The sequence below is a fragment of the Podarcis pityusensis genome (assembly GCF_964106645.2).
Source record: "Podarcis pityusensis genome assembly, chromosome: 12".
In the NCBI taxonomy this organism is placed as follows: Eukaryota; Metazoa; Chordata; class Lepidosauria; order Squamata; family Lacertidae; genus Podarcis; species Podarcis pityusensis.
In genome coordinates this window covers 46842171-46856421 of record NC_138037.1, presented here as the reverse complement: position 1 = coordinate 46856421, position 14251 = coordinate 46842171, and the positions used below count along the sequence as shown (strand labels likewise).

Below are 14251 nucleotides of genomic sequence, written 5' to 3'. Positions count from 1 at the left end.
CAGGTACCGTTTCCCCCCATACATCATGCCTTGTACATTTTTGCTGTGTTCGCATGGGAGAGTGGCAGCATAATCTATACATGGATATTCAGAAGCAAGTCCCATTGTTTTTAATGGGTCTCACTCCCAAGTAAACACATACAGAATAGCAGCCTCAATAAACATTAGACAAAAGGATTTCAAGTTTTAAATTAGTCATTAACACTTTACCTTAATCAAAGTGTGCATTTATTATAGGTGCACTGCATTAATGTGCATAGTGTTTTATGACTGTTCTGGAGATTATATAGTGTTATGTGTATTTTAAATAGTGAATATTGCTTTTAAATGTGTAAAAAGCCTTTTATTTGTGATTTATCTACTTTTGTTCATATGGCACGTTTTAAATGCTGGTGCTTGCATGATTCTTATTTTTGTTCAGCCAAAACCTGACAGCGTGTCAGAATTACTTTGCCTACAAGCAGCTAACAATTGCATAGACAGCAAGTGTTATATTCACTGAAGTCAGATTCGAGAACAACCCTGTTCTGCAGTTATGTCTCTCTTTATGTATTTATCATTACACATTCATGTACATCTAAATGTTTATTCTTTGCATTCCCGCTTTACTATTCTAGTTTTGTTGAAAACCACGCTCTTGGGCCGGTATGCAGATATTTCTCATAATTGCCAAGTCACAGAAACTCTGAGGCGGACTTCATGCACACCACACATTTAAAGTACATTTGAAGCGTGTGGCTTCCTCAAAGAACCCTGTGAACTACAATGACCTTCACCCTTAACAAACTAGAGTTCCCAGGATTCTTTGGGGGAAGTTGTGTGCTTTAAATGTATGGTGTGGTCTCTCAAATTTATCAAACAGCAATGAGGTCTTCTTCATGTTTTCACTCTCCATGCTCCTGCAGCAAATCCACTCCGCTTCACAGCAGGGAGGAGTTGCGGTGGACCACATGGCCACCCACTCCCCTCCAGGTTCGGGGGACACAGTCATCTGGCCAGCCAATCCGCTGGCTGGGGAGGTGTGGCCGGGCCCCATTTAAACTGAGGCGCGAGCAGGAGAGCTTCTTCTCGGTTTGCTTCCTCAATCTCCCGCCCGCCCTCCCTAATTCGCAGGTTTCGATATTGGCCTTGCTATGGACCTTGGTTGGTCGCCGTTGAGGGGCCTGGTAGGAATTTTCCCACTTGGCAAATTGGCATTGGCCATTTGGTTTTCGCCTACCTCATAGCAATCGTCACAACTTTGTAAGGTTTGGCGGTTAGGCATTGGTTGATCATGTGATGGGGGAGGGGAGGTGTGGCCATCACCTGCCCCTCCAAGCTTAAGGGTATTCCGTTAAAGGAATCTGGGAGTGTGGATCTTGTCCGAAGTCCGGGGCGGGGCTAGGGCCGTGCCACGACCCCGTCAGGAACCCGGGGGGGGGGCTCGAGTTGGTTTGCATCGACAGGGCTCCCCCTACCAGTGGTTGACCCTTACTGGACTTCCTGCATGGCGGGCAGGAGTCAGATATAGTCAGGTCAATTCCAATGCCTAAGCCAGAGGTCATCAAACTAAGGCCCACAGGCCAGATACGGCCCACCGGGCTCGTTAATCTGGCCCGCGAATCTTGCAGACCCTGTCGCCCGCTCGGTCATTCCCTGCGCTAAACAGGCATTTCCAAGGCATTATCAAGGCCCTTGCACTTCCACCAGTAATCAGGACAGTTGTTTGCATGATTCTTCAGATTCTTCTCTGCTTGCCAGAAACTACATTGATGACAGTAGCTGGGAAATGGATATGATAAATCAGATTCACTCTGGCATCCCAAAACATAAGCCCAGGAAAATGAGGGGCAGACAAACATATGGTGGCTCAAATCCGGGTAACATTTGTCACAACTAAACCTGAAATCCTGTGTACTTGGGAGTTAGTCCTACTGAACTTAGTGTGATTTATTTCTGTTTAGGATTGGGCTGTAGGTTCTAGTGAAACCTATGGATCAAGCTGGGAGTTGGGATGAACGCATCTTTCAATTTTCGGTTCTTTCAGTTGTACATTTTCCCATTCTTAAATTCAGTTCTCCACATTTCTGCAGCAGTTGGTGATTTTAAAAAATGCTAATAAAAATTCCTCTTCATTTCCGTGTGTATTTCTCCCTAATAAATGTATCTTTGTACTCAGTTTTGACAATGCGTTTCTGTATGTTGTTTTCACTAATGTATGCATTTAGAGGCACACTTTATCCAAATAGGTGCTTTTTTGTACACATTGCTTGGAGAACTGCATGGCTAAAGTGCAAATCTGGTAAGATCACCTTAAAATGCAAGCGGAATCAAATTTCTTCCCCATCCTTACCTGGGCATAAGCCACACTGAACCCAATGGGATTTACATGTGGGGAGATAGGCATAGGATTGCCCTGTAAAACACTTTTGCCAAAATGAACTTAGTCATCCCAACTTTGGATGAACAGGGTTCATCCTTTGTGCAAAAGTCTTGTTGCTTAAAAATTATTAACATGATTCTAGTTGTTTTTAAAACGTGTGCGTGCACACACAATTATTGCAATATCCACAGAAGAAAATAGGCCCCATAATTTGATGGGAGCCTTAATGGCATTAAGGACCTGCTTTTTTTACTGACAGTTTTTCTCCGAACCACAGGTGCAGAGTTCTGGAGTTACTCCTAAGTCAGCCCACTCTCTTTTTGTTTTCAATTTAATTATGTTTCCATTGAGTTCAAGTTGGGTGCAGACAATGAGCTGCAGCTGTGATCTGAAAGGCTGTTTGATAGGGGAGGGAGCCAAGACACTAAGCATGGGTTTGCGAACAAAAAGCCATGGTATGATGTACCTGCTAATTTGAAGAGCTAATGAGAGCTTTTGTGGCATCATGCTGGGTGCTCTGAAGATGCTCTGCACATCCTTTGTAAGCACATCATTTTTGGCTGGAAAGAACCTCTCTGATAAATAAAAGCAAATGTGTGGTCCTTTCAGGATCATTTTAAAAGACATCATGATCAAGCCATCCCTTTGAGGGCAGGATGCCTCTATGCAAAAATGTTAAACAAATGCTCTTTGAATCTGGATCCGTGCTGACCAGGGCAATTGGGTGGCATTGCATTAGACGCCAAAGAGAAAATAATCTCATCGCTCACATAGCTGAAGTTTCCATGTAGCTCTTTTGAGTACAATGGAAATACGATTCAATTCTGATTCAATTCAAGGGAGGGAATCAGTTGCCCATAAACCTAGCGTGATGTGCCCAGACTGGATAACACTTTGTGGGTTGTGTCCACTGTTGGCTCTTCCTTACTTTAAAGTGCATCCACTCACAAATGTTGGGGTACCTGATTTTCACCTATCCACCCCATCCGGCTCCCAGGGATTGGGAGACGCTCTACAGTAGAATGATACATGACCTGGAGGGCTGCAGTAGGCAGGGGAGGAGCTGCAAAAAATTGACTTGACTCAGTTTGTGCAAGCAGAAGCCCTTTTTCACAAGGGAGATTAATTTCACGTTTAATGGGGAACGTACCTAATTTGCACTTTCTGAAAAAACATTCGGAGCAAAACAGACTCGTACTCCTCCAAATTTTGCAATTCAGTTTTCCACCCCTGAAATGTATACAAAAATGCAAATACCCAGGGTATAAAGTGTGCCTGCAAATGCATATATTTACATACTAAGATGCATTTTAGTAGGGGGAATAGCTGTTTCTATCAGGAAAAATCACATGCAAAAATGTGCAAGGAGAAATTCAAACAAAAATGCTGATAAATTTTCACGAGGACCCCTTTTTACTTTTTTTAAGAAAGCAAACTGATGTAGAGACATGGGGAACTGAACTTAAGACTGGGAAAATGAGAAACTGAGAGTTGACCTATGTGCCCATCTGCTGGGCACAGAGGAGTGGTGGCTGGATACTGATGTGTGGGCAGCAGGAGAAGTGGGGCTGGAGACTGACAGACTGACTGGGAAGAAGGGATTAGTGATCTGGCAGAAGCCTGTAACTTCCAGGAGAGGGGAGTCAGAGGCAGGAGAAGCTGCGGGATTGGAGAGATAAGAACAGGTGCAAGAGGAGGGAGATATAGGTCAGGTTGATACAGAGTCAAGGGTTTCTACATCTCCTCCTCCTGCCCCCATGGCAGGCATTTAGTGTTATGTTATGGTTTTGTGACTGGCACCTCCAGCACTCTCTCAAAATTCAAAGTGCACTACCTCCTGGCTGCAAAAGGTGGGTGACCCATTTTAAGGGGGGGTGTATACACACACACACACACACACACACACACACACACAGTGGTACCTCAGATTAAGTACTTAATTCGTTCTGGAGGTCCGTTCTTAACCTGAAACTGTTCTTAACCTGAAGACCACTTTAGCTAATGGGGCCTCCTGCTGCCGCCGCGCCGCCAGAGGGCGATTTCTGTTCTCATCCTGAGCAAAGTTCTTAACCTGAAGTACTATTTCTGGGTTAGCGGAGTCTGTAACCTGAAGCGTATGTAACCCGAGGTACCACTGTATATCCATATGCTACAATCTTCAGATAAGGCCTTGCTTATGACATCTTTAGGGGACGCGGGTGGTGGTGCTGTGGGTTAAACCTCAGAGCCTAGGTCTTGCCGATCAGAAGGTGGCAGTTTGAATCTCTGCAACAGGGTGAGCTCCCGTTGCTCGGTCCCTGCTCCTGCCAACCTAGCAATTCAAAAGAACCTCAAAGTGCAAGTAGATAAATAGGTACAGCTCTGGCAGGAAGGTAAACGGCATTTCCGTGCGCTGCTCTGGTTCGCCAGAAGCGGCTTAGTCATGCTGGCCACATGACCCGGAAGCTGTCTGCAGACAAACGCCGGCTCCCTCGGCCAATAAAGCGAGATGAGCGCCGCAACCCCAGAGTCGTCTGCTACTGGACCTAATGGTCAGGGGTCCCTTTACCTATGACATCTTTGCCTTGTGAGACTTGGTTGACAACCACCAACTCTCTTTCCTCAATACTTTCCAGCTGGTATTTTTTTGTCTTCAGGTGGAAACTTCTTCACTAACACCCCCCCCCCCCCATTTTTAAACTTCCATTACATTTTTATTATTTCAGTTCATACGATCATCCAGTTTGTCTTGCATGTTTGTCCTGGTTCACTGAGGAGACTCCACGATGACACAATCCCATTTTCAGTGATCTAGAAAAACACTAAGATATTTCCAAAAAGAGAAACCGTGGGCTCTATAAAAGGTTAACTAAAACTTTATTTTTACTTCTTCTTCTTTTTACTGCCAGATGCCTCTCGTCTCTCAGAAACGAGGGCATGGTGTATCAAAATTTGTTCAAAGCTCAAATTTTAATTCTGCCTCCTGGCTCACCTTCAAGCTCTCTCCCATCTGGTAAAAGAAATGAGGAACGGTTAATTAGCTTATGAAATTATTTGGGTATGGAAAGTGAAATACCAATTATTAGTTTTATAGTAATCATAATAAAGTTTAAGCAGCGAGAATGAAATGAATGCAGGCATATGACACTGCCTGGAGTGTGTGTGTGTGGAGATATATGTATATATAGATAGACACACACACATAGACACCCCCCCCCCCAATGTAGAACATTTTAATTTTGCAGCAATTTTATGTTAGACAGATGTGTGAACCTGAAAGCACCTGAGTGTGGGGGATTAAATTAAGTTCTGCATGCTTTGAGCTTATAATTAAACAAATGAACATTGTAATATAATTGGAAGAGACGGTGTGTTTCATTTGTTTTACATCGATAAGTTTTCTTGAAACAAATAATGTGATTTACTTTAAGCATGCTGAGATTTGCCGGCATTTGCAGTTTGCTTCGGAAATTAGTTGGAAAGATGGAGAAGCATTTTTGGCAGCACTAAAATTGCCGGGGGGGGGGGGTCGGAGGTGCCTTCCCCTCTGATCATTGATTATGAGCTCCCTTAGAGCTGCTATTCTAGAAGGCTTCACCTGGAGTATGTGTGATTGATTTGTCCTCCTGCGTTTGCTCTGTTTAGATATCTCCATTGTGTATCTGTGTGCTTGGCAGTATGGTCTCCAGCTCCGCTTCAGTTTGTGTAATTGGACTGCCTATCCTGACCCATCCATGTTCAACTCTTGGCCCCCTATCTTTCCTTAGCTACCCTTTGTAGAAAGTTGGTGTTGGAGTGGGGTGAAATTGGAATGAGTGTCCTTGAATAGTGATGTTCCCAAAGCCCAACTAGACTAACCCCTACCTATCTACCCCCTTGATCAGGCATAGGCAAACTCGGCCAGCCAGATGTTTTGGGACTACAACTCCCATCAACCCTGACCGCTGGTCCTGTTAGCTAGGGATGATGGGAGTTGTAGTCCCAAAACACCCACTACACCGCATTCCTCAGACAAACATGCCAAGTAGTACCTTAGAGGGGAAAGGAAGTCACCCCCTTACAATCTCAGTTCTCTGTTTATTCAGAGGAAAGTGATCTACATCAGATAACTCCTCTGAGAATGAATTGAACATGATGTCTATTAAGATCTTCTTTCAATAGGCCTTGGACCTTGGACCTTTTGGAAATCCTAAGTCATATTCTCTACTATATTTTGGCTGCTGTCACTTCTGGATCTGTATTGCTGTTTTGTTGCCATTTGCTGTTTTCATATTTCATTGTGAATTTATTTCCTCCTGCCCACCCCCCAGTGCCTTGGGCACGTCTAGTGGAAAGACGGGCTACAAAAAATTATAGTAAAAATAAAAAAATGTTGCTTTTAAATGTTGCTGCTTTTTTGGTATGCTGTGTGAGTTTTATTGATGCTGGTTTTGCTTTTTGTGATTTGTAACCTGTCCCGGCTCTACAGTCAGAGGCGGATTTAGGGAAGCGTGAAAAGGAAGACAGAAGCACACGGCAGAGAAGCTATACAGTATATCTTGTTTTCCCCTCCGTTCTTTTCCAGGTAGCTATAGATTTTACAGCCTCAAACGGCGATCCCCGGAACAGCTGTTCACTCCACTATATCCACCCCTATCAGCCGAACGAATACTTGAAGGCACTGGTAGCTGTTGGGGAGATCTGCCAAGACTATGACAGGTGAGAAGATAACCACATTTCTTTCAGAGTCGTTTCTACAGCATAGCATTCAAATAATATGTCAAAGCTGGTGGTTAAGTGCTGGAACCTTTAGTGCAACCCTGAGTCTGCAGGGTGTTTATACAGCTTCCTGTTAATCATTCATTCATTTCCCTTCACGTTCCGAAACACAAAAAGTCTGATTCTTTTTTAAAAAGCAGATTTGTTGTAGTACGGCGACAGCTCTTGAACCCACTTAACTGCACAAACTCAATAAGTTCTGGTATGTGCTTAAATCTCTCCGGCAAAGCAGTGACACTCTGAAGACACCCTGAGTGTTTTATGTAAAACATATAGATCCCACAGAATGGCAAGAAAAACGTACAGAGAAATCCCACTGATCATTTGGATCCTTGGTTGAGTATCAAAGCTTCTATCTGCTTACCTCTTTGGTGTGAAAAAAAATGTTATTTTCCAAGTGGTCTTGAAACATGTAGAGGTGACTTGTCATTTACATGGTCGGCCCTCCATGAGGCAGACTGAGGCAGCTGCCTTGGGCAGCGGACCCAAGGGGCGCAACATGGGTGCCTCCAGCACTGCTGGAGAAGCAAAGAAAAGTGGCTTCCAGAATCTGGCAAAATCTCACGAGAACCCAGTAAAATCTCAGGAGAACTCACCAGAACTTGGAAGGTTCCGCCGTGTCACCCCAGTAAGTGAGGCTTCGTGGGGGTGGCAAGGGGGGAGCAGAGTCGCAGGGCAGCACCTTCTCATTTCACCTCAGGCCACGAAACAGGATCAGCCGCCCCTGGTCATATGTAATAATAATAATAATAATTTATTATTTATACCTTGCCCATCTGGCTGAGTTTCCCCAGCCACTCTGGGCGGCTTCCAATCAAGTGTTAAAAACAATACAGCATTAAATATTACAAACTTCCCTAAACAGGGCTGCCTTCAGATGTCTTTTAAAAAGAAGATAGCTGCTTATTTCCTTCACATCTGAAAGGAGGGTGTTCCACAGGGCGGGCGCCACTACCGAGAAGGCCCTCTGTCTGGTTCCCTGTAACCTCACTTCTTGCAATAAGGGAACCGCCAGAAGGCCCTTGGCGCTAGACCTCAGTGTCTGGGCTGAACGATGGGGATGGAGACGCTCCTTCAGGTATACAGGACCGAGGCTGTTTAGGGCTTTAAAGGTCAGCACCAACACGTTGAATTGTGCTCGGAAATGTACTGGGAGCCAATGCAGATCTCTCAGGACCAGTGTTATGTGGTCCCTGCAGCCACTCCCAGTCACCAGTCTAGCTGCCGCATTCTGGATCAATTGCAGTTTCCGGGTCACCTTCAAAGGTAGCCCCACGTAGAGCGCATTGCAGTAGTCCAAGCGAGAGATAACTAGAGCATGCACCACTCTGGCAAGACAGTCCACAGGCAGGTAGGGTCTCAGCCTGCATACCAGATGGAGCTGATAAACAGCTGCCCTGGACACAGAATTGACCTGCGCTTCCATGGACAGCTGTGAGTCCAGAATGACTCCCAGGCTGCGCACCTGGTCCTTCAGGGGCACAGTTTCCCCATTCAGGACCAGGGAGTCTCCCACACCCGCCTGCCCCCTGTCCCCCCAAAACAGTACTTCAGTCTTGTCAGGATTCAACCTCAATCTGTTAGCTGCCATCCATCCTCCAACCACCTCCAGGCACTCACACAGGACCTTGTGGTATGTGGTATGTGGTACCCAGAACCTATTTACCAGTCTGAAATGTCGGCTGTCAAGTTGACAGGGAGTGTCTTGTCAGCCCTGATGCTAATAATGCCTTCTAGATCATTCTCGAGGAGTTTACTGTTGTATTCCATGTATTACACGACAGGGTGCAGTAATTAGCCAGCTTCAAAGGATTGCTATTTGCATGGTAATGAAACCTTTTTTCAAAGGCAAGTGAAAGAGTTGAGTGGAACTTTGCTAGAGGAGCATAAATGGAACTTCTGCAAATTGGAATGAAATCCCCGGAGAACGACCGATTATATGAGTGCCAGCAAAGAGCAGGGATAAGAAATGATTACTATTGACTGCCTCCTTCCTCCATCCTTTCCCCACAGTCACATGGCATCAATTCTCCTTATAATCCCAGGAATTGCATTTCCAGTCAATAGGAAAGTTCTCGAGTTTAGAATGCATGAAACAAGCAACGCTTCTGGCTGTGGGTGGGGAGCACAAAGAAAAAATGAAGTTTCCTGTGCCTTCGTGACTATTCATCTCCCCTGTGACCATTGCGCTTCCCTTCCTTTGAAGCTGACTCGCAATTTAGTCTTTTCTTTTGAGCTACTACCAGCAAGTCCTTCAAATAGTAAACTAAGTTTCAGATAAGAAAAATAGTAGCAGTAACATTGATTTGTTATACAGTGGTACCTCGGGTTAAGTACTTAATTCGTTCCGGAGGTCCGTTCTTAACCTGAAACTGTTCTTAACCTGAAGCATCACTTTAGCTAATGGGGCCTCCTGCTGCCGCCGCACCGCCAGAGCACAATTTCTGTTCTTATCCTGAAGCAAAGTTCTTAACCCGAGGTAATATTTCTGGGTTAGCGGAGTATGTAACCTGAAGCGTATGTAGCCTGAGGTACCACTGTACAGTCAAACCACTGTTGTCGAACGTAATCCATTCTGGAAGAGACCATTCAACTTCCAAAACATTCAACAACCTCCGTTTGGCTTCCGAAAATCATTTGAAAACTGGAACAGTTATTTCCAGGTTTTCGGCATTTGGGAGCCGAAAAATTCCAAAACTGAGGCATTCAGGAACCAAGGTTTCACTGTATCTACAAAGTGGGTGCAATGAAAGAATGGCACAACATCCTAGGTGGGTCTACTCAGCAGTAAGTTCCACTGAGTTCAATGAAACCTACTCCCAGGTATATAAATAGGACTGCAGGCTTAATCAGTGTTCCCAGCTTAGCAAATATGTGCATGAAGCTTTATGTTTAAATAACATTTAAATGAAAGTGCCATTTTAACACGTGGCCCTAAATATGATACACTATCAGCTTGAGTTTGGTTACAGCATCATGCTGTATGTCCTATTGCAACACATTATCCTAAGTAGCTATTTGTGTTTTAGCCTATTCTATGGATGGATGGATGGATGGATGGATGGATGGATGGATGGATTCCATTTCTACCCAGCTTTCCTCTCAAAGGAGCGCAGAGGGCAAACAGACCTACAATTTAAAATGATGCAAAGCAGGAATATTCTAAAACAGTTAAAACATTCTAAAAAGAATTACAGTTAAAAACACCTAAAAGCAGTTGCAGTTAAAACATTGTACAAACAGCATTAAAAACTTTGCATCCAGTTATATCGGGGTTGCTAGGAACAGTGTTCTTCAGCTGCAAACAGAACTGTTTTCAGATTTCTCCTGAAATTTAATTATGATGGATACAGGTGCACCTCACTAGGGAGAGCATTCCACAAATGGGGGGCTACCACTTAAGAGACCCTCTCTCCTATTATCTTAGTTCAAGTATTAGTCTGTATGTATGTATGTATTTATTTGTTTATTTGTTTATTTATTTATTTATTTACAATAACCTATTAAACATTAAAAGCTTCCCTAAGCAGGCATATCCAACAGGTAGATCGTGATCTACTGGTAGATCACTGGACGTGATCTGGTAGATCATTGGCTCTCCCCAAAGAAGCTGAACAACTGTGACTCCCCTAAAAAAAAGCTCAATGTTTTACCTCCTTCCTCAACAACTTTGACCTGAACTTTGATCACTTCCAGTCTTCAACACTGTGAATAGATTGCAGTATCTTGGGAGTTGGCCACCCCTGGTCTAAAGCAATTGGCTGCCCCATGATACCGCAATAACAATTGTCTACCCCATTGGCTAGGCTGGGCAATATAACGAATACTGAGCTATATGGCCCAATGGCGGAGCAGTATAAGGCACCTCCCTGTCTTTGTTCCTCCCTCATTTACTCCTAAGCTTTGATGGTTGTCTTAAAAATAGATGCTTACTGCATCTTTGTGCTTAGCCTACACATCTGAGAACTCGTTTCGTGGAGTTGTGGGGAGCGTGCGTGAGTTTTGCCGGAGCAGCTTCTTTTAATGTTGATCAGTGAAATTTATGGGTTTAGTATTTAGATTTAGCTTGGCTGGTTAATTCACTCATAGATGCCTTTCAGAAGTTAGCTTCAGGGCATGCGTATTCCCCATGTTCATTAATTATTCCTCTTGTAGGTAGCGCACTTGCATTTTGCATCCCCGTGCACTTAAAAGCTCAATTATAGACACACATTTTTTCATAGTCAGCAGATTCCACTTCCCCAAGGCACCTCGGGAGTAATTTGTAGGGGTGGGGTGTGGAATGTAAAACTGGCAGTCATTAAAGTAGGTGCATATATTTTAATCTGTTTTTTAAACATTTATCATGTGATCTTGTAAAAAAAAACACACACACACACCGACTCTACTATCTTACTGTAGTTTTCCAAGGCCCACCAATGTATTTGGTTATGTAATAATGAACATAAGCCTTTGCACTTGAAATCTACTATGCATTTTAGAAGAAGTTTCTTGAAACGCAATGTTAGTATCCACACAAATATGCTGGAAGGTAAACAGGAGTTAAGGGACCTTGTTTACCATTTGGGAGTTATAATTACTGGGGATGGGGGAAGTTGTAGTTCAGCAACATCTGGGGGGCCAAAGGTCCCCTACACCTGAGTTAAAGGAAATTAGTAGGTAATAGGATACAGAAGGGACGCGGGTGGCGCTGTGGGTTAAACCACAGAGCCTAGGACTTGCTGATCAGAAGGTTGGCGGTTCGAATCCCCGCGACGGGGTGAGCTCCCGTTGCTCAGTCCCTGCTCCTGCCAACCTAGCAGTTCAAAAGCACGCTCTGGCGGGAAGGTAAACGGCGTTTCCGTGCGCTGCTCTGGTTCGCCAGAAACGGCTTTGTCATGCTGGCCACATGACCCGGAAGCTCCCACAGCCAGTAAAGCGAGATGAGCGCCGCAACCCCAAAGTCGGCCATGACTGGACCTAATGTTCAGGGGTCCCTTTACCTTTACCTAGGATACAGAAGATGAGCAACTTATACTAGATTTAACAAAAGAGCAGGGCCATTTGCCGTCTTAAAATGCAAATTATTATGAAACCTATATGGTGGTGTAAAGGCTTCAGAACCTTTACGCATATCAAAGGGTACCAGAAACTTCTGGATATGTACTTTACTACACAACTAGTTTTTACTCAGAGTAGAACATGGCTAGGTTGGGGTCACTGATTTCAGCAGCTCTACTCTGAGTAAACCTTAGTTGTATCCTTACTAATCATAGGATTAGTGAGTAGAGTGAGATATTGTGGCCCATGGTATTATACCAAGGTTACAGTAGCGTACACAGTTCTGCACACACAGATGTGCATGTAATTGTGGGCAGAACAGTATCCTGAACTATTCTAACTGATTCCTCTTGCCCTTTAGATAAAGAAAAGGAGGAGGGTGTTTCTAAATCCAATTCTGATTCCTCTTTGGTAGAGCAGAGTTTTCAGTCCTTTTAATCTTTGTTGTTGTTGTTCTGATTTCTTAGTCTCCTGAATATTTTTGCATATCAATTCCTGATTATTAAACAGGGCTTCCCTAGTTCTACCAGCGTTTAATCAGCATAGGCAATCAGCAGGCAGTTAACATAAAATTAAAGTTGCATCACCTACTTTGCTTTTGACAGCCCTTGTTGAAGGGGGACGGGACTATCACCACCATGTAAAAGATGCTAACCCGTATTTCTGAGACTGATTGCTAATATGGTGCAGGACAAGGCAACAACGCACTGCGTTTGTTATGATCCATGCAGAAAACACAATGAGGAGCCACTGTATTCTATTGGTGGGTAAGGGTAGCATGGGATGCGGGTGGCGCTGTGGGTTAAACCACAGAGCCTAGGACTTGCCGATCAGAAGGTCGGCGGTTCGAATCCCCGTGACGGGGTGAGCTCCCGTTGCTCGGTCCCTGCTCCTGTCAACCTAGCAATTCGAGAGCATGTCAAAGTGCAAGTAGATAAATAGGTACCGCTCTGGCAGGAAAGTAAACGGCGTTTCCGTGCGCTGCTCTGGTTCGTCAGAAGTGGCTTAGTCATGCTGGCCACATGACCCGGAAGCTGTACACCGGCTCCCTCGGCCAATAAAGCGAGATGAGCACCGCAACCCCAGAGTTGGTCACGATTGGACCTAATGGTCAGGGGTACCTTTACCTTTAAGGGTAGCATTTACACACTAGAGTTGGCATCCATCTGTCTCAGGAGACAATGGAGGAGTGTGCCAGAATGATGAGCCTTTGACCTGAGGCAGCAGGCCTTTTCTAATGTTCTTATTTCAAGCCTTCTTTTTGCACCGAGATATTCTTGTGAATAAATGAAAAGGGCTTAGTATAACAGCGCATCCTTGTTTTCCTTTTGATTTCAGCGACAAAATGTTCCCAGTCTACGGTTTTGGAGCCAGGATACCTCCGGACTATAAAGTAGGTGTACAGGTGAATCTTCCTCATTCTCTTGGTGGGTAGATTGCTGGAGAAAAGACAAACAAGTTGAGAAAGGATTTTGAAGGCTCTGGGGGAGATCACCAAGCAGTTTTAGAGTTCCCCAAGATTCTTGCAGCTCTGAAGCTCTCTGTGCATGCTATATTGCTGTGTGCATAATTGCGAGTCCTAAACATTCTGCCAATGAAGATAATTTGAAGGCCTCTGGCTCTTCACAGAATATTACCATATTTCAGGGTTCCCATGCCACTCAGTTCCCCCTCCTGTTGTGACAAATCTTATTTTTAGAAAATACATTTGGAATTGAGACTGCGTGTCAAATGCTTCAAAGGGGTAGGATTAATGTAATTGCTCGGAGGAATCTTTCTTCTTCTTTGCGGTGCGAATGCATTTGAACCGAAGCAATATGGTTTATGATTCAAGAATGGCGTCTGAGAACCAGCCCAAAGGTGGTCATTGTGTGAAAGGATGGCGGGGGTATTGCATAAACTAGAACAATAGAAAATAAAGAAATATGCATATCCATTTTTAGTAGACAGCTGAAGTTACTAGGCCAGAAAAGCTCTCTACTAGTGATTTGTGCTTATGGCAGTGTTATTACTGGGGACATACAGTACATTGGCCCATTTTGGACATCAGGCCAAGCCATAGTTTAGCACAATGTCAATGAGCTGCAGTAAGGTTTGAGCTTGTGCACTCCG

At 44.3% G+C, this 14251-nt stretch overlaps 1 protein-coding gene across 4 annotated transcripts in view; it reads left to right on the top strand.

The window, feature by feature from the left end:
* Positions 1-14251, top strand: part of CPNE4 (copine 4) — a 199116-nt gene that overhangs the window by 172823 nt on the left and 12042 nt on the right. For 3 of the 4 annotated variants that reach the window (XM_080974816.1, XM_080974817.1, XM_080974818.1), the window contains 2 exons: positions 6906-7039; positions 13478-13544. In XM_080974816.1, the coding sequence (XP_080830942.1) occupies positions 6906-7039; positions 13478-13544 (201 nt within the window). The remainder of the gene's footprint in view (positions 1-6905; positions 7040-13477; positions 13545-14251) is intronic. The other variant, XM_080974819.1, reaches the window with a different exon arrangement.